This window comes from Asparagus officinalis, chromosome 8 (genome assembly GCF_001876935.1).
Source record: "Asparagus officinalis chromosome 8, Aspof.V1, whole genome shotgun sequence".
Classification (NCBI taxonomy): domain Eukaryota; kingdom Viridiplantae; phylum Streptophyta; class Magnoliopsida; order Asparagales; family Asparagaceae; genus Asparagus; species Asparagus officinalis.
The window spans coordinates 12,378,188-12,398,339 of NC_033801.1; the positions used below are offsets into that span (position 1 = coordinate 12,378,188).

The 20,152-nt window shown below is 36.7% G+C and overlaps 2 protein-coding genes across 7 annotated transcripts in view; both read right to left on the reverse strand.

Moving 5' to 3' along the window:
- Window positions 1-15,844, reverse strand: part of LOC109851554 — a 28,869-nt gene extending 13,025 nt beyond the window's left edge. The window contains exons 1-12 of one of the 6 annotated variants that reach the window (XM_020421747.1): window positions 15,656-15,844; window positions 13,670-13,851; window positions 13,032-13,120; window positions 12,834-12,936; window positions 11,211-11,404; window positions 10,463-11,106; window positions 10,178-10,375; window positions 9,909-10,097; window positions 9,754-9,808; window positions 7,460-7,542; window positions 5,888-5,996; window positions 5,671-5,778 (exon numbers count right to left, since the gene is read on the reverse strand). In XM_020421747.1, coding sequence (XP_020277336.1) covers window positions 5,671-5,778; window positions 5,888-5,996; window positions 7,460-7,542; window positions 9,754-9,808; window positions 9,909-10,097; window positions 10,178-10,375; window positions 10,463-11,106; window positions 11,211-11,404; window positions 12,834-12,936; window positions 13,032-13,120; window positions 13,670-13,851; window positions 15,656-15,784 — 2,083 coding nt within the window. In that variant the 5' untranslated portion in view covers window positions 15,785-15,844. Of the gene's footprint in view, window positions 1-5,670; window positions 5,779-5,887; window positions 5,997-7,459; window positions 7,543-9,753; window positions 9,809-9,908; window positions 10,098-10,177; window positions 10,376-10,462; window positions 11,119-11,180; window positions 11,405-12,833; window positions 12,937-13,031; window positions 13,121-13,669; window positions 13,852-15,619 lie in introns of all 6 variants that reach the window. The other 5 variants (XM_020421746.1, XM_020421743.1, XM_020421745.1 and 2 more) reach the window with 5 other exon arrangements.
- Window positions 17,972-19,787, reverse strand: LOC109820500 (ribonuclease 1-like). Its single transcript, XM_020386654.1, has 4 exons — window positions 19,641-19,787; window positions 19,007-19,159; window positions 18,706-18,898; window positions 17,972-18,411 (listed from the first exon to the last, which is right to left on the reverse strand). Exons 1-4 carry the CDS (start codon window positions 19,740-19,742, stop codon window positions 18,125-18,127), a joined length of 735 nt encoding a protein of 244 aa, XP_020242243.1. The 5' UTR covers window positions 19,743-19,787; the 3' UTR covers window positions 17,972-18,124.

Consider the following 20,152-nt stretch of genomic DNA (forward strand, 5'->3'; position numbering starts at 1 on the left):
GCCCCTCCTCCTCCTCCTCCCCCTCCCCCCTCTCCTAACCCTCACCGCCGACGCCACCACCCTCGCTCTCTACAACAAATGCCCAGAGACGGTCACAGTGAACGAGAGATGAGGAAGTGAGAGAGAGGCAGAGATCGAGAGGCACCGAGTCGGCGCTGGAAGTCATCACCGACGGCGGTATTGACGGCGCTGAAAGTTGTCGCCAAAGGATAGAGATCGAGAGGCACGAAGTCGAGAGAGAGGCGGCTAGGGCAGATTTTTGTTCGGGAATAAGAGGTGAGAGGGTTTAAGTGTAATGAGTTACGGGTACGGGTTGGGTTCGGGTCGGGTTCCTCATTATAAACTGTAGCGGAAATTAACGTTTTTCACCGATTTTCACCGCTTATTCGCGCTATCGCTTGCTATTCGAGCAAATAGCGGTTTTCTCCGGTTAATCACGCCGCGAACCCCTTAAGCGTTGCGCTGACCCCCCGCGACCGCGAATAGCGGCGCTATAGCGCCGCTATTCGTCGCTATTTACAACACCGTCTGATACCAACTTGATACGAGTCGTCGTGCGAACACCTTTGATCGCGGAATTATCAAAGGTGGGTTGAGAAGAGGGTGACAGAAACATAAAAATAATTCAGTATGTGACGAAGGAAAATACCCTCTCTAGATTATTAGTATGAAAATATTACAATCTCTCTCTCATAATCTCACTAGAATCGAGAACGAACCCTCCATTCTCTCTAAACCTTAATCTCACTTGATTAGAATCTCTCTTTGATTACATCTAATTGATTAGAAACCCTAAACAACCCCTTTTATAGATGTAACAACATTGGGTGACAAAGTGATAAATAACCAAGCCTAAACCCCACAGGAAACGTGTAAACAGAAACCCAAACAAACCAGGAAACGCTCGATGAGTCGACTCATGTGCATATATGAGTCGACTCATGACACATGGGTCGACTCATGAAATGATGAGTCGACTGGTCAGAGTCGTTTTGCTAAGTAGGCTTGATTTTTTGAGTCGACTCACTTGACAGGTTAAGTCGACTCATAACATGTCTAGTCGACTCATGAAGCTGAAAACTGGTTCTTCGATTCTTCGATTCGCCATCTCGTTTCACACTTCAACTTGCGTTCCCATGTGTTGTTTTACACCTCTATTCTCATGCTATTATGAGAATCATCTATTCTCAAGCTCCCATGAGGATCGCTAAGTTCCAAAGAAAAGATACACCCGTATCACTGAAACTCCAAAAGGGTGTATAGACTACAATTACAAGTTTTTCCCTAGAAATCCAAAGTATATCCCTATTTTTGTTATACACAATTGCACGATTACTCCTACACTCACATTCAACTAAAATGTTCTTAGACCCACGCATATCACTTTTTTAAATATCGGCCGATAATCGATATTATCGGCCGAGTTATCGGATTTGGGAGCTCTCCGCTAGGATAAATTGGATTTTTAATCGGTTATCGTTTTTGTAGGTTTATCGGTGATTTATCGGCGTTATCAGCACTTATCGGCCGATAAGTAAGACTTTTTTATCGGGATTATCGGGATTATCGGCCCATTTTGACTAACATTATATTTTTTAAGGCTATGATGCAAGTTTCGCTTTCTACAATTTGTTAGTGATTCTAAACATGATGATTTACATTTTGGTATGTTTATATTTCATTAAGCATGATTAGATTATATTTTTTAATTGTTATATTATATATACACATCATCCAGTATATCACTTTGATAAATACTACGTATCCCCGATATATCCCCGATTTTCGTTATCCGATAAGGATTTTGACCATCCGATAAATCCCCGATAACCGATATTTAAAACCTTGACGCATATTACTCAACAAAATTATTTCTAGATCCCAATATAAAGTTTTGGGGTTTTGCACATAAAAGCATCTATTGCCCAAAACAACTAAGCAAAAAATTTCTGTCATAAACCAAAAGTTTACCCCTATTTATTTCTGAACCCAACCAACTTCCAAAATCACTCTTAAAAGATTATATATTAATTATGTTTACCCGTACACTTCCAAAGCCACTCTTAGTCATACCGTAATTTTAGAACCCACCTACTTTGGAGAAAAAAGGTGTTTTGTTTATAAACCCAAAGTTCTACTTCAAATTTCTTTTAACTCATTTACTTCTGAAATCACTCCTACAATGTTGTTCATAGCTATTTTAAATAATGTATTTTATCCATAAACCTAAAGTTTTGGCCCTATTTATTTTTAAAGCACCAACTTCAAGGATGGTATTTGCCTACAAACCCAAAGTTTTACCTCCACCTATTTTAAACCCACCAACTTCAATAATCACCCCTAAGCCTGAAATACTCTAATAAATTATTTTTGAATTTACTTTAAGCAATTTGGTTTATAGTGTAAGTTGCTATATTCTGATATACCTTACTATACTTTGTTCTAAGTGGTTACTTGTATTGTGCATTTTTAAACCAACACTTGAACTATTATTTATTTAATTTGCCTTTTCACAATAATGTAGAATATCGCTAACTCTAGACGTGTTTTGTTTTCCAATAAACTCCAAAATTTACCCCCAATTTATTTTTAAATGCACCCATTTGCAAAATAATTCTTAGATTTAATATACTCCATGAATTAATTTTTTTTAACTCGTTTTGCATTTTAGAATTTCTGTCTATAGCGTAAGTTGTTATTTTTGCTGTCTTGCTATATATTTGTCCTCTAAGTAGTTAGCTATATGGTATACGTTTATATCCAGTGCTTAAATCTTTTTTTGGAGGGGAGAGAGGGGTTCACAAAAATGATGTGACATCGCAAACTTTGCTTTTTTTGCGCTTGTCTACTATTTAACCCATCGACTTCCAAAATGAAATTTTGCCTATCAACCAAGGTTTTAAATGTCGGTTATCGGGGATTTATCGGACGGTCAAAATCCTTATCGGATAGCGAAAATCGGGGATATATCGGGGATAAGTAGTATTTATCGGAGTAATATACTAGCAAATAATAAACAAACATAAGCTTGAAAAAAATATAATGTTAGTCAAAATGGAATAATAAACAAGCAAATAATAAGATAACATCAAGAATGAAGAACCATCTACGCATCTACATAATTATTGTTTAATCATGAGATTTATAAACTAACTTACTAAGTTGATATTTAGTAGTTATGAGCCATTATCAATATCCATAAACAAACATTAGCCAATTACCAATCAACCAAGTTCCAAAAGCAACAAATATCTCATAATTTGTAAACATTCAAAGAGCAAATTCAAAAGTAAAAGCTCCCAAATCCTACTTATCGGTCGATAAAACCGATATTTAGAGCCTGCTTATCGGCCGATAAGTGCCTTTATCGCCGATAACTCGCCGAGAAACTTTAAAAAACGATAACCGATTAAAAATCCTACTTATCCTAGCGGAAAGATCCCAAATCCGATAACTCGGCGATAATATCGGATTATCGGCCAATATTTAAAACCATGCTATCAACCCAGAGTCGTTTCTTTTTTCTTTTCTTTTCTCTTGAGGTAACAAACGCAGAATGTTTACTCCCATTTATTCTTAAACCCAACCACATCTAAAACCACTCTAAGACCCAAATACTCCACCGAATTAATTTTAAATCTATTTCTATTTCAGCAGTTTGTTATGGAGTTCAAGTTTTCTATATTTTACTATAACTTACTTTTCTTAATTCTAAATGGTTAGATTCACAGTGCATTTTTAGTGAAATGCTTAACACCATTATCTTTTTCATCATTTTCACACTAATGTTGCGGCATTACGCACGTCACTTTTGTTCATAACATCTAATACCTGTGGGACCTTCACCTAGCTAGTACTGAGCTGAGCATTTCAGACCATCGATTCTATAGCATAACTAAAAACAATCCCTCCTGTCCTATAGTCTAAGATGCTCAGTTGGAGATACATTAAAGGGCAAAGAGAACCCGATTAATGTTCTATCAATTACAATCTCTCTCCTATCAGTTTCAAATTCTGTTGTAGTTCGTACTTGTCTCAGAACATTCTACCTACTTCTTTGCAACCTATCAATACAAAATATATCTTACACGTGTCAGCCACCCTTGAGCTGTTTGCCAGGAATCAACTTCAAGTAGGAAATTCTGCTCTTAATTTTAGGGATTTTACAGGTATTTAGTATTTTGTACCACCACAATATTTTACAAAAATATACTGTAAAGGAAACTCCAGAGAGAAACTATAACATGTCCAACTGGGAACAGAATTCCGAAGAGAGGTTGGCATTAATTGACTGGATTAAGACTTTCCTAATCCAATTGTATCTTTTTGGAGAAATGGTTATAGAGTTGACTTGAATATTTGAACCCCACTTTTCATATTCCAACCCAATCTCTGTACTGCTAAGCCAGGCATCAGTAGCTAAATGAAACTTCATTTCCTAATACATGCATGCACACACTGCAGAGGCACGTGCAAGCCTAAATACACAATATATGAATACTAAATTTACTATCTATAATTGATAAAACAAGAGCCGGACTTGGATACTTTGTGTTCAGTTATTCAAAATTTAATAGCTAATATGTAAGCACTTCCCCTAAAAAGTTGGTGTGCTCAACATGCATGTCCATCTTTTTCACGCGTGTCCATCTTTTTCCAATATTTGAAACTTGTACACTAGCACCTACTTCAAAGTTCAAACACTATACATAAAATGGAGTAGATATGCCCCTTTGACAAAAACATTTATCTTATAAATAATTTTAAAAAAACTGTGTTATTTCATATATGAATAACAACAGATACTTATAACTGCTAGTCAAACATACATATATCCTCATGACTGAATTTTAATAGAAGACGCTAAATGCGCCAATTAGGAGAAGTGATAATATTATAACTAATGGATCTAGGAAGAGTAGAGGTAAACCTAAGAGAGCTTGGTACGAAGAAATTAAAAAGGATATGGTAGAGCTTAACTTAACAGAGGAGATTTCTCTTATGGGACTGAATGGAGGAATTCCCACTCCCCAAAATTTTGGAATAAAGGATTCTTGGTGTTGGTGTTGGTGTTGGTGTTGGTGTTGGCATTGTCATGTCTGGTGCTCTTATGTCTATGGTGGAGCATAACACTCATGTTTGTATCCACTAATCATTACTTAGTAGACTTAATCTATATGCAGTTGTATTACCCTTGTACACTTGGATATCCATACAAGATTTTCACACAATTGAAAATATGTTTAAATGTGTTAAACAATTTACTATTATCCATATCCGTACCCACATTTTAAAGGAATTATGGAACAGGTATGGATATTCATTTTTTTAAAGTACAGATACAGATCAAATTCAGTTCCCAGACCTTAGCAGGTGATGTTTCTGAATATAAATTCCTCTCGAGTACATATTGAAATAATTAGAAAGATAATTAACTGAAAATGTATGAAAATAATTGAACAAATGATTATTCATGAATTTTCAACTTCTTTTTGATTATCTAGGAAATCAGTTTTTCATATGTACTCTTCAAATCATTGTCAATAATAAAAACAAATCAACTTTTTTTATATCCCCCTTAAAATGTAAACACGCATGATGTTAGATTGCACTAGATAGAAAACCTAATATGATCATCATGTATTAAAGGACATAAAGGTAAATACTCACTTTCATGAATGCGTCCATATAAGAGTCTCTCCCCTCGCCAATGCTCCAAAGGTCTAAATCTTCGTCTGGAGCTTTTCCTTCTACCATTTTCCCATACTGTACCTGCACCTAAAATTACAAAAAATAGACATAGATATAAGCAGAAAAGTACATCATGTTTATTCTACGCAGTTAGAATGAAAAAGAGAGCTTAAATCAAGCATAGTGGTGGAAAAACCTGCAAGACTATGCTTTCTTGAAATAAGTTTTTTCTTACGCCTTGTATTTGTTGGTGCCTTTGTTTTCATTACTTTATTGATAGGCAGTCCAGATGCTGGTGGATGTTCCTATAAGAGAAATTTAGAGAAAGAACATTGGTTTAACAAATATCCAATAAAATATATGATATTTCTTTAAGATATGTTGACGCAGTCGAGAGTATTAAATATCCATCCCATAACAATTAGGCCTCAGGTCCAAGTCAAGCCAACCATAGAGATGAAAGAAGGCAGATAATCAGTTTACTCCTTCAAAATAACAAGTAAATAAATGGAATCCTTAGCTCAACTTTTCTCAACACCGTATTTCAACCCTTACATGACTAAATGGAATCCTTTTGAGATTTATGAACTATAGTTATAGCGAAAATGCTTGCTCAAATTGGACAGAAGACAGGGCTTGTAGGGAACAACCCATAGAAGCATTGAAGATTTAATTTTTTTAGGAGACACTTGTATCCTACAAATCCTTGATTCGCAATAAAAGAACGGAGGTAGGAAGCTGCCATCCCTAAGGAGAAAGATCAATTGTAGAGGAACCCATTCATGATCCTTCTCTCTTCCATGACAGTATGTTAAACATTGTACAGAAGCTAAAGAACTATTCCCCTAGGCGTTGTACAACAATCTGGGGCCTTCCCCTCCCTACCTCAGCCACAACTTTCCATGTATGTTAACATTACACAAGATGCTATTGTCTTCTTCCAAACTTCCATTCCTACTTATCTAAAAAACTATCAGGTACATAGTATTCCTCTCCCCATACTTACATGTTTCTTTGTACGCATGTATTTCATAAGGTTTATCTATGTTTTCTAATCCATCAAATATATAGCCAAGGTTCTAAATGGCGGATGTTGGATTCATGGTCACAACAGGAATTCTATATCAATTAGTGGATATGGCATGAAGTAAGTAATTGACTCCATAATATTTTATCTGCTAGAAGCATTGATAAATCTGGCATTAATGAAGTGTCACCGGGATATATCTAATAAAACATCACAACATGAATGTAAAGGTGTTTGCCAAGGATGCAGATTCGTGTCAAGCGATAAACTGAATAATGCAAAACAAGGACCTACACAAAATATATTGCATCTCACAAAAAATAATTAAACAAATAAATAAACGCTAACAAGACTATTATAATTCACATGGAAAATACCACGCCAAGCAATCTGCAATCAGTAAATCAGGTCAAAGGGACATTTGCCTATATTGACCAAAAAGTGATGATCATAGCTCCCTTTTGTCAGGCGTCAAATACTCAGAAATGACATTTAAGGCAAAGTGGTATGGGATATACATAAATGGTGAGTGCAGATTCAAGGATAAAACTCCTAACTTCATGTGGGGAGACAAGCTACAGGTAGTGTACTGAATGTTAAACAATGATAACTGTATCTGCTTTTATATCGTGGTATCAAAAGTGCTCAAGAACGTGACCGAAGATACTGGATATGCCTACCGATATTCAAAATACTGTATAAATACAACAGCAAGATTACAATAACAAGAATGCAGCGAACCTCATTAGTTTCTGCTCGTGAGGAGTGTCTATTTTGCAAGTGTTGATTGGTAGAAACAGTTGCTTCTAGAGAGCATGTGATCTCTGTCAAAGATAGAAGAAAACACATTAGAACTTATAAAGTAAGAAATCATGACCATAGCCATCGTGGATGCAGAATCCAAAATATACTAAGTGGTATTCATCATTTGCAACGTAGCACCAAAAAGAATGCTGCCTAGGAAAATAAGTGACAAAATACTACATTGAAGACCAAAGCAATTGCGATAATCTGACAAGATAAAAGCAGAATAGTTTTCAAGGAAAAGAAATATTAGCATGTAAGGCAGACTAGTTGAAACCAATCTGAAAACAGGAGTCAACCAAAAGGGGTGCTCTGTCATTTGATTGAGTAGAATTGTCAAAGATGCTTATCGTTATATTGTTCTTGATAAGGAAAGAGTCCCATAACATGATAGAGAGAGCTTTGACAAGGAGAAATGAGGCGGATTAGTTGAGATTGTTAGCAATCAACAGTAGAGTAGCTCATTGTTCCAGCTAGGCGAAATGACAGGATCAAAGTCAATGGAGACAAAAGGACCGTGGAAGGGTACATGAACATGGATAGTGATGATAAAGAAGGCAGAAAGAAGTTAGTTCTAATGGGAGACTGTTGCTAATTACAAAAATTTGGGAAGGGCTTTCTTGTTATATTTATTTTCATGATTGCTGTAATCATCATATAGTTCTTTTCCGTCATAAGTTATTCTAGCTTGTGTGTCAATGATTTATAAGAACTCATTCTAGCTTGTGTGTCAATGATTTATAAGAACTCTTCCATCACTGAATGGTCCAAATAAACCCAGTCACACACTGCTCTTCATTATACAAAGACACTTCCACACTGTAAAAAGCTGTTTCATGGTCAACATCAGCTTCATCGTCAATTATTATCATGGTCCAAGCATTATCATACCAAAATATATCAGCTATTAGAAAATCTCAAAGCCAACCAATTTCATTTACAGATTGGCCAATTCTTAAAGGGCTTGTCTATCAAATATTAACTGATTTGATGCAGACTTCACGGTTTTAACATAACGATGACCAATAAAAAGACTTGGAAGTAAGGTAGGAAATTAGGAGGTCCAAAGACCAACAACATACCACCTTAGCTCTATGACCTATCTAGATTTTCTTTTTCTTCAACTATCTACAGAACTTTGATGATTTCTCTTGGTCAGCTTAAAATGCACAGTGATGTGTGGTTCTACACCACCAAGTCACCAACATACTAGTTAAGGAACTATGAGATAGCCTGTGTTGGCTCAAAGTTAGTTTGGTTAGAAATCTGGCATATACAGGAAGAGTATTGACATCAGGATGATAGTCATAAAAATCCATTTACTCTGCTCCATAGCAGACCATTATGATGAGGAAACAGCTTAAATGATGATGACACATTGGTATAATAAAGACCCCAGGAACAAACCTCCAAAAATTCTCTAGACAAGGAAATCATGGAAATTGAAAAGTCAATGGCATGTACAGGACCCAACACTGAAATTTTGCATACAATTGAAGTCCTGCAGAGCATGAGTGTTGGCAAGTTCTCCTCCATTTGCTCATAAGGCACTACCATTCAAGTTTGTTAGGACTTGAGTCAGATCATCGACCTCCTACTTGAACCATAACGACAACAATTAATGGCAAGAATGCCAAGAAAAGAATTCAAAACCTGAAACTTTAGGAACTAACCCAAAAACAAAATGTATTCCCTAGTTATGTTTTAAGATTATTCTGGACTTGGGTTGAGTCATTTGTCTTTTACTTAGAGATGAGCCTAAACATAAATATTCTTTCTATGATTTTAAAGAACTATCACATTATATACATGGTATTTGTTATATGCATGAGTATGGACGCATATTTAGCCATAGCCTGGAATCAAGATGGATAAAGTTGTCATTTGTAACACCCTCTGTATGTCTTACAGTAAAACTAATGCTCTTGTCCACAAATTATCATTTTAATTAAAGAAGAAAAAAGTTAAATACTAGATACTGACTAGAGGTAGAGGTACATATACTGGTGAAAAAAGAGGTCTTAATTCCTGGCTAAAGTCAAATTCACTTGAATAGATTAAAATAACTACAATAGATACCTATATTATGGTCAAAGGATTTCCTAGTCTGCTAAGTTATAAATTTTATTGGGCTGCATTTAGCTTGACAGAGTCCTGTAGGATCAGCTAGGAAAACTTTGTGATATATGGAAGCTAGGAGACTTAGTTTAAAGGAGTAGAGGAATAAATACCTCTAGAAGTTCCAGCATCAAGCACCTTGTCATGTACCATAGAATCTATCTGAAACTTGCCAAATAAAACGTACATTAAACTGTCTTTTCCTTTCCTTCTTCCTTTTGAAATTTTAAGATAACCACGAAGTTATAATTGCATCAAGGAAATCTACCTTGGACTGTGAAGTGTCAAGTTCATAACATACGTTTTCAACGTTGATGTTAGAGATTCCATCCAGTTTTCTGCTAGGTGGGCTTGCTAAGCTCTCTGTTGTGGACTGATTGACACAAATTGAAGGCAGAACTCCAACACCAGCACTTGGCTGATTCATGCTTAAATAATCTTGTTGCATGTCATCATCCTGAAAACATAGAACCCAACATCAAATCACCCTCCATAAAAACTTTGGGATCATAAGGCATCAGAACTACTTGACTCCACCTGTGCATTAACATCAAAAGCACATGATCTTTCATTGTCACCCGCATTGGAGTCAAAATCTGTGTTTTCTCCAAGCAGCTGAGACGGATGGTCTAAGATCTCTTTCCTACTAGCTTGATCGCTGCAACTTGTTATCAGACCATCAACCCCAGCATCTGCCTGATCAATAATGATAGGATCCAATTGTATATAGTTGCCCTAAAAATATGCCAAGAAAGAAAAGTTATATGCTGGTCAATAAATTTTTTTGGGCTCACAAAGCATGAGATATTCAGAGGTACTTGCCTCTTGCAAACCACCATCAAGTCCATCATATATAGTTCCTTTGTCATTAATGACTCCATTGGAATCAGAATTCATACTTTTTTCAGGAGAAGGACGAGAATGATCTTCATGCTTTTCTTGTAATGTGATATTGTTGCCAGTCAATTTATCCGCTTCCAAGACAGGGGAGTGGTCATCCTCAAAACCCAAACCGGTGCCTCTTTCCGCCATCGGAGAAGAAGCATCATCAAAAGAAAATCCACTCACATCATGGTTACCAGTATCCACTGGTAAAGGAGATTTTCTCCCATGACTTTTAAGGAGTGTATAGTCTCTGGTGGAAGGGGCACCATCACTAGGCAGTTCAGAGCAAATATCTTTTAGTGGATCTTTCAGTGAAACGCGTCGCTGAAAAGCAGATATTGCCTTTAGTGCGGGTGATGAAATCTGAGAACTCTTGAAGTCTGCACGCGTTGCTTTAGTTTTTAACACATCACTCTGACCTAATTGAATATTCCCCAGTTCTGGGAGGCAAAACTTGCCAGCATCGATCAACTTCATCTGCAAGCTCTCTCGTAGAAAATTTTTACCTTCAGCTTCATCAAAATCTTCAAATGAGGACAAGAGTTTTTCCAAAATATTACTATTGGTATCAGCCACAGAGCCTGTAAGAGGAACTAATCATCTATTAGAACCAAACTATCAGAATAAACAACTTGCAGAAAGAAGCTTAGAGAACCTTCAGTATCAATAGCATCTTGTAGTCTACCATTTGTCTTCTTAGCTTTTGAACTGCCACATTCATTAACCAGCTTTCCGTGAAATAGGCTTGATGGCCCTGTACCAACTGAAGTATTTGATGTACTGGGAATTCTTCTATCAAGATGTTCTTCTTGGGACCCAGTAAAGGTCTCAGTAGTATCAGCATCAGCTGAACTATGATGTTTGTAACTAGCTGTCCTCCTGATTGAGAGACAATTAATCAACATACAACTACTAGCTCATGTTTTTAAGCTTCGCCAATATAGCATTGGAACACTTGTATCAGAAAAGATCTAGCAGATCTACTTATGAATTTTCCTGCTCTTGCCAGGCATGCTAAGAGTTCAAAATCAGATACAGGTTAGACATTTCTTCTTCCAGATCTTCATTTACTAGGATATAGATCTACTGGGGAAAAAAAGATAGAGAATCTATCTATATCTACCGATGGTCCAATTTTAAAATGTACGGTTAAATCAATGGAAAAGTTTAAAATGTACGGTTGAATCAATGGAAAAGATTAACAATATACATGTACTTTTTTCTATCATTTGTGCAAATGTATGTTGATTGTCTCATTGCAAGCCTCTGTGTGTCTGTGCTTGTGGGTGTAAAGATGTAACTCCAATAAGACAGGTTCTTTGATGTAACTTATTGCTTCAAATTATTGATCTGGTTATCATCAAATCAATAGTGCTAAACAAGTAACCTGCAGTGTAAAAAGTTGTTTCTTGGTTGTTGCATGTTCAACCTACCTGCCACAGAGAAATACAGTGTTAGCTCATAATAGAAAAATGGTTTGTGTGACTGTTCCTCTGTGTGCGCGCAAGTGTTCTTCAGTCCTTGACAATATAATTTATCACAGTACTAAAATTTCACAAAAGACTAGCATAGACACTTTCCTTCAAGTCAACTACTTCACTATGAAAGGAATCAGAAATCATAGCGCAAGTCACAAACACCAAGGTGTAACAAAAAATACATTTACAACTTAACTATTCCATTCTTCTTATTATTCTTATCTATTATATTTTCCAAGTGGTCCATGTTTGTTGAAGAAGATAGGACTTGATGCACACACCCAAGTAAGAGTGCAAATAGGATGAAGGACCATTTTCTTTATCCAGAAAAAGTAGCAAGGCAAGAAGAAAATTAGAATGAACCAAAGTCCACTAGTGACTAAGGGTCGTAAGATATATTGGTCATTATATGTATGGTCATTTTCATCCAAGACTTTCAGTATTTGAATGAGAAAGTATGAGTTGAAATACATGTCCATTTGTTGAACAGAAATTTGAGTTTCTCCGGAATTCATGAAATTGCGACTATGCAAATCTAATTCATGCCAATGGTAATTGAGATCCTTGATTCTTAAAACATCGACTTTCTTTTACTTAGTTGGAGATGCACTTTCATTTAATATGCGTAACACCTTTCAGAAATTCATAGATTTAGAATTCACATATTTCACAATTATATCCAATTCAAACAAAAATCTTGAATTGCAATTACATCTGAAGTCGGATACTGAAGATACATAAAACAAATAGTATAACCCTAAATCTAGGAACCAGAAGAATATACTCTAACAGGGATTCAAACACCAACAATAAAGCTTAACTATACATACCCAAGTAGTCCGGGACGATGTTTACGAACTGTTGTAGACTTATTAGGTTCCACGGGTTCTGTACAGAATGCACCCCTTAGCTTCTTTAACTCCTTTTCTGCATCTGCAAGTCATACATAATAGAGGTAAAAGCTATAAATGTTATCCAGAAGCAGCCTCTTCATAGTAAACAGAGCAGGTTCCATAGTAGAAGATTACTTTCAAGTTGTTCAAAGGCTGAGAAGTACTCCTCCGGATCATGAATGTGGTCAAGGCTACAGCTAAAGTCTATATTTGGAACAGAATTACTGCAAAAGAAACAACAGTAGTTAGTATTGAAGGAATATATATCTTGACATGTAAAAGACTTACAGGAAAACTGTTCCAGTTACACAGATTGCACATAAAAATGTCCCATCTCAAGACTCACAATTTAACTGATGATCAAAAAATTGCGAAGCAGAGACCAACCAGTAATAATTAATCCCCATATAACCTTTTGTATACACAAATCATATATGCATTATTCTCTATAAGATCAAGAGGCTTCCTTCTTGAGATTTGAAATCATCCAAGAAGGATACAGTTTGGGAAGAACCACCTATTTTCAATGTCTGCTAAAACTTATTAAACATCAGCAACCTTGATGCAGACCGCTGGAAATTATGCTACAGGACATGCATGAAGCTGCAGATATTATACAAAGGTATAAACTACTAGGTAGGAGATGCTTACCTAAAAATATCAAGGATGTGTCATGCTAAAACAACTCAACTTGGAAGGATGTTATTAAAATATGAACGGTAAGGACTAAGCAGTGAATATTACGATGTCTGTATTGGAAAACCTGCTTTTACCTGGGAACAGGCTTCAGGGAAAACTTAGCCCGTTTACGACCCAATGCTGGTCTTCGCTCTGGGGAATGATCCCTGTGATTTGCAGTAAAGGATGCATCTTCAGAATGCAGACTGTGAATATTTGTGTAACTCTTAGTAATTGTCTGCGCCTGCTGCACAAGCTGTGCTGATCCTTTGCCTACCTGGTTCATTACAAAAAGGAAGCATGTTTGGGGACTGAACTGCTTATGAACTAATAATGAAGATAAATACTTGGGCAATAAAAAATGGTGACCCTGAAGTAATAGAGGATCTTGATAAAAGATGCCAGAAACATTACCCCAATGCCAAACTGTCGATATGCTATGGCATAAGATTTCTCATCTACTTGGGTTAAAACTGGGACCACAATCCCATATTAGGAACATATACACATAGAACAATTAATAATTCCAACCAAGGTTGCTGATAGCGGATCGCGGCGCGTCGCGGCGAGGTACCGCTAAGGTTATATCGGGCTATTGCGGCGAAATCGCGGCAAATAGCGCACAGTCAAATAACGATCAAATTTAAATATATTTAAATATCCTAAATAATAAAAAAATTCATAAAAAATCTAAAAATTCAATTAGTGTAAATTTCTTGTATTATCAATAAATAACAATTAATAAGCTTGTTGTATGAATGAAACTATGAAGAAATTCAAGAAATATAGCATCATAATATGTGTGATAGCGGGTTTAGTTGCTTTTAACAACAAAAATCCGCTTTTAACCGCGAAAATCCGCTTTTAACCGCGAAAACCCGCTTTTAACCCGCTAAAATCCGCTTTTACGCGCTATTCGAATGAATAGCGGATTTTCCCGCTTAAGCCAGCCACGAAACCCCTACGCGTAGCGCTGAAGGGCCGCGACCGCTATTCGCGCCGCTATAGCCCCGCTATTGGCCACTATTTACAACACTGATTCCAACCCATCCTCAGCTTAATTCAACGGTCTAAAAGATTAAAACATACATCAGACTCTTAAAAATGCAGAACACGGTGATATTATAAACCCCTCATCATCCCTAACAGCATATTAAAAAAATCCATGGATCCAAAGCCAGGAAAAAATAGTACATTTGATATCCAAATTGCATTCCATATAACCATAGCGTGAAGGTTCCATGAATCCAACCAATGTACAACCATATGGCTTCAGAATAATGAACTATTTCTCATACAGAAACTCAACGGGGGTTTAATAGTACTCATCAGTATAGCATTCTGCCAATTTTTGGACCGCCTAACATCAACTCCATGCATATAAATGCTCGATCTAAGAAAATACATGAAAATATTAAATTTACTGCTGAAACATGATTGATATCTTCCAATTGCGAATGATTATTTTTCTATAAAGAAATTGACAATGATTGTACCTATCTGTTTGACATAAGTGGCAGCACATATCCTAGTACCTTAACATATAAAGTTCTGTATATCTATCAAATTAAAACTTATTCTTCAGATTAAAAGAAGAAAAAAATATAAAGACTTACTCAAAGCTAAATTTCTTATGAACACAGCAAAGTACTGATAAAAGAAATAAACATACAACAAAAACCATAGCGCATAAGGCATAGGCACGCAAAACCCTTTTTCCCCGCCAAAATAGCAACTCTTTTCCAGCGAGAATCCAACGAATGTGTCCTGTTTATCTCCTATGTATTCTCCTCTACAGTTGACTAAATTCAAACCAAATGGTATGGTAATCACATGACATACACTTCTAAATATCAACTAAAAACATATTCAAAAGAATTACTAAGTAAACTTATCTAAATCAAACCAAACGCTAGAACTAGCCTGCAACCTGACCTCCATATCCACATTCAACCACCCAATTCGGCAACTTTAGAACCTAACTCGCCCTCTATACATTGATAATTCAAATAAAAGGAAACAAAGAAGCAAACCCTAAATCTTACATCCATCCTTCAAAAGGGTTCTACATCAAAGCGTACCAGGGATCTGAGGAGATCACTGACGGAATCCAGTTCTTCAGCCTCGGAGGCCGAGGATCGAGCGCGGGAGGGGGGGCCTAGGGTTTTGGGGAGGAGAGAGAAGGAAGAGGAGCCGAGCTCAATCGCCATTAAAGAAGACAAAGGGGCGAGACTGTGGGAGATCTTTTTTTTTTTATTTTTCCGTTTTTGGTATTCCGGATTTCAAACTGGAAAGCGAGGGCGGTGACCGGGGAAAGCGGTAAATACGCTGACGCCTCTCGGTTATCGGGTTGTGGGAGGAAATGACGATAATAGCCTTGCGGCATTCGCCATGGGTCGAAGCAGACCGCAGACGCCTCTAGTGCGGGAAAGGTATTTTAACTAATAAAAAGCAAAATTAATGTTGATGCAGTCACTACTGCTGGTAATCTCCTCCGACATCACATTTGCTGCTCCTGCATTTTTGGCACTCCTCCTAAGTACGGGTGGAGCTAGTCCGATAGTATTTACTAGCGTGCGGCCCATACTAAGCACGGCCTTTCTTTTTTTTTATTGTCACATTAATCCTATTTTTAAGTTGCTACAATTTTTTTAAAATGCCACAGTGATATTTTAAAATGATACATTAATTTTTTTTAAACTACTACAGTATCCCACCTCTTCTATAGTAATTTTTTTAAAAAAGTTACAGTATTCCGTTTATGCTACAGTAATTTTTTAATTGAAAATGCTACATTAAAAATACTACGGTAGATTACTGTATTGTTTACTGTCGTATCAATAGTGATTCTTGGATCCTCCCATTATTATAGAGCAACATCTTCAAATAAAAATTATTGTAGCGTAGGCAGGAACCGTAGCATTATTTAAAAAATACGGTCGCATTTTAAAATATATTACTGTAGCAGAGGTGGGATATTGTAGCATTTTTTTTTTAAATTGCTATCGCATTTAAAAATAACCAAATTTATTGACTATGTTTGATTTATCTTATTTGACTTCTCTAGTACAATCGACTTTTGTTGTGTGAGAATATATATGTATTCATTTTTATAGTCAGATTAAGAGATGATCTGATCTTTTATTTTCTGCCATCCAATTCAAGAATACAAGGAATATACAATGTTCACTGTTGGCTATTTATTATATCAAAAAATATCCGCGAACAAAATTTTCTTTTGGGTTTTTTTACGTTACTGTCAGTTTTGCTGCTTAAGGGGCACATCTACGTTTACATGGTGGTTGGCAACTGAAGATGAGTGAGTTATCAAAGCTTAACACCAAAAGGGAGGGACTTAATATCGGACATAGATTCATCGAATGTTTGATGAAGCGAGAGCCTAATTGTAATATTTTGTCTACCTTCAATTTATTGGAACGAAATGCACATCATCATTAATGTTACAAAGCCAATTCTTTGTTTATCTGAGTTAAAATGGGTACATTTCAGTTTCTTACACTATACAGTTGATCTCTTCACCTGCTATCATGTGGTTCGCTAGAAGCCTATTCTTATCTCATTTTCGAAGTCCTCCTACAGAGTTTCCGTATCTTTGTAGCAGGAAACACATCAGACAACTTTTCAACCTGAAAATAACATGATATTTAATGTAGATTGGGCAGGTCACACTCCAGCCTTACCAACAAAAAAAATTACAAATGCGTGCTCTAAACTTTTACATCTTTCTGCTAGAGGAGAAAATGTTCACAATGCTCTTTAGGGAATTCTCAGTATTCATTACGGAAACCCCACAACAAATTTTTTGAATGATATTTACAGATAATAAAACTAGTGTCCCTTAGCTTTAAATAAAATCGTGTACAGCATGATCGATACATTTACAGCACGATCGATACATTTTCAAAATGTGGGCACGATGAGAAAGAAAAAAAAAGTACAGTGTGTTATTTTATCTGAGATTAACGGCCGGGTATATACGTTATGCGAGTCACTTGGCGTAGATTCAGTCATGTCAATTTTTCTGAAAAACATCCCCTAAAATGACAAGAATACTCATTAATCGCATTTTATTATTGGATATGTTTTACCAAATGAGATTTTGTTAAGCTGTATAACTCTGATTTCCTTTGTTTTTTTTTTTTTATGAATCCAATCTATACGTACCCTTCGGGCAAACATAAATCTATGCCTGTATAATATCTGTTATATACTACCAACGGCTAACGAAAACTAAATAATGACCAATTTTAACGGGCCAAAATGAAGTTTTTTAACTTCTGTAGTCTTCACTGGGTACATAACATTTCCTTGATGTTTCTTTTTCGTTTACCATTTGTCTTATAAAATTGATCGTGCAGCTGATGAAGACTAGGAAAGAGCACATGCAACCATCGTCGACATTTTATTCATAAAGATCATTACATGATAAACTTGGAGAGACAAACTGGTGCCCACGGTAACATCGACCACTTACTGACTTTCATCTCATTTCCTAGTGTGGGCTTATTCTTACAGGCCGATTATCGTACTTACTCGATCGACAAGGGCATTTTAGTCTTCTCACCTCGTGGGCCAACGAAGTTGCTGTAATCAAAGGGAGGAAACAAAACGGTAGGGGGACAGTAGAATTCAGGCTTCACAGGGCACTCGATGACCTTCTCTGCCGCCTCGTCGACGCAAATGTAAACCTGGTAGAGTTGGAATGCGCCAGAGCGTCCTTTACTGCATTGGATCAAAGGGGTAGCTCCGATCCCCTCAGCGATGGCCTTCTCAATCTCCAAGACACTATATTGCTTGTATTTATCTTGTACAATACCTAAACAAAGGTACACGTACAACGTGCATAAGAAATTACCCTGCATTCATACCATATATACCTAAACTTACAGTATCAGCGTCTCGAATTTAATTACTACCGCTCTAGTTTCGTTGTCGCCAATGGATCCCTTGGGTTAATTTTTCTTGACCTTTTTTTTTTTTTACCCTCAGATCGATAGAGTCGCTAATCGCACTGGGTCAAGTTCGAAACGCTCATACTCACAGGGGATCTATGCGCAACAAATTAACCCTGTTATATGTAATTAGTAGGCTTTTTAAAATTAATTAATACCTTTTCTGGTCAAGTGCGATAGCAAATCAACTTCAGACCTCAAATCCAACGCGGTCTTGAAGTACTCCCGTAGGCTTTGCCCCGTGCATACCCCGTACGTCTTCCATGCATTTTTCCAGTTGCTTTTCCCGTCGTTGCTGGGGCACCTGATGTTGCTCCAGTACGATACCAGCTCTCCGCTCAAGCTCGAGATCTGTTGCCAATCTTGATGGTTAAAGAAAAATGCTTTTGCGACATATTGTAATTACGGCCAAACCATCAGTTTCGGTAGTAAAAGAAGCGGGGAAATTAATTTAAGTACTTGGTTGTAGTCAAACGGTATCCTTTCGCATCTCGTGACGGGCTCGCCCGTCGCGCTGTTATACGTCCATAAGCCACGGAGCAAGAAGTCCTTCTGAGGCAGCCCATTTGTGGGTCGACAGCATTTTGACTGTCCGCAGTAGGATCCCGGCCACTGTATATTGTCACAGAAATTAGGAAATTTAAATAGCGGAGCGTAATTTAAAAAAAATAATAATAATTCCGCGAATTTGTAGAACATTTTTGTCTCTCTCTTTCTTTTCTCCTCTCCCTCCTTTTGTAAAAAATCGCAATATATATGTCCAAGCGCGGTGGGCCGCGAATTTGTTGCTAAATCGCTCATTTTGAGGTAAAATTATGTAGTTAAAACATACTTTTGTTGCTTGAAAGCCTTCAGTAAGAATTTGTAATTAATCTTACTGTAACTTCTGAGTTTTAGTGCGGTGCTAACATACTTTGACATGGTAAAGAAAGTGTCACACACACCTATTTAAAGTATATTTAAAAGGTAACTTGTTGTATAAAATGGTTCGTATATCAGCACGTGGAAAAAGACGCTCAAGCTGCGGGGCTTGTTAGGGTAATAAAACTACGTCACGATAATGCTCATTGATATTTGTGATAGAAATTTGTACCAGAAGCACTAGATAATAGAAGTCGAAGCTAGCAGTGACGGAGGGAGAGGCAAGCAGAACTCCCAGCAAGAGAACTTTAGCAATGTGAGAAGTCATTCTCATGCTCACGCTTTGCTTTGCTTTTGTGATGATGATGGGAGAAAATAGGGGGGGAAACATCCTATTTATAGACATCGAATCATGACTCGGGGTGTACGATTTTATCTTTTATTAGTCATCACGTTGGGATTTAGCCCATTCTTGATAAGGGCAGGGGACAAGTTAGTTGAGAGAGTAGTTGCACTAAATAAATGGCTATAAATTTTGAGTAAAAGATACCATCCAACTGTATAGTAACTCTTGTAGTTGTAGGTCTGGCGACTTCTTTCATTTACTAATTTTTAGCCTTAATGAAACAGAAAAATTAAGGGAGCATGTGCTTATATGTCGTATGGGCAAATATGATGTTAGCTTTTAGAAATTACCCTCAGCAAATCAGAACGGCCAAAAAAATTAAATTAAAAACTGAAACC

What these genes read in the sequence shown, in the direction of transcription:
- LOC109820500 (XM_020386654.1), bottom strand. Translation starts at nt 19,742, where the DNA reads ATGAGAATGACTTCTCACATTGCTAAAGTTCTCTTGCTGGGAGTTCTG. An exon ending in TCTATTATCTAGTGCTTCTG is followed by an intron (nt 19,160 to 19,640) that starts GTACAAATTTCT and finishes GACAATATACAG; the next exon opens with TGGCCGGGATCCTACTGCGG. An exon ending in TACCGTTTGACTACAACCAA is followed by an intron (nt 18,899 to 19,006) that starts GTACTTAAATTA and finishes GATTGGCAACAG; the next exon opens with ATCTCGAGCTTGAGCGGAGA.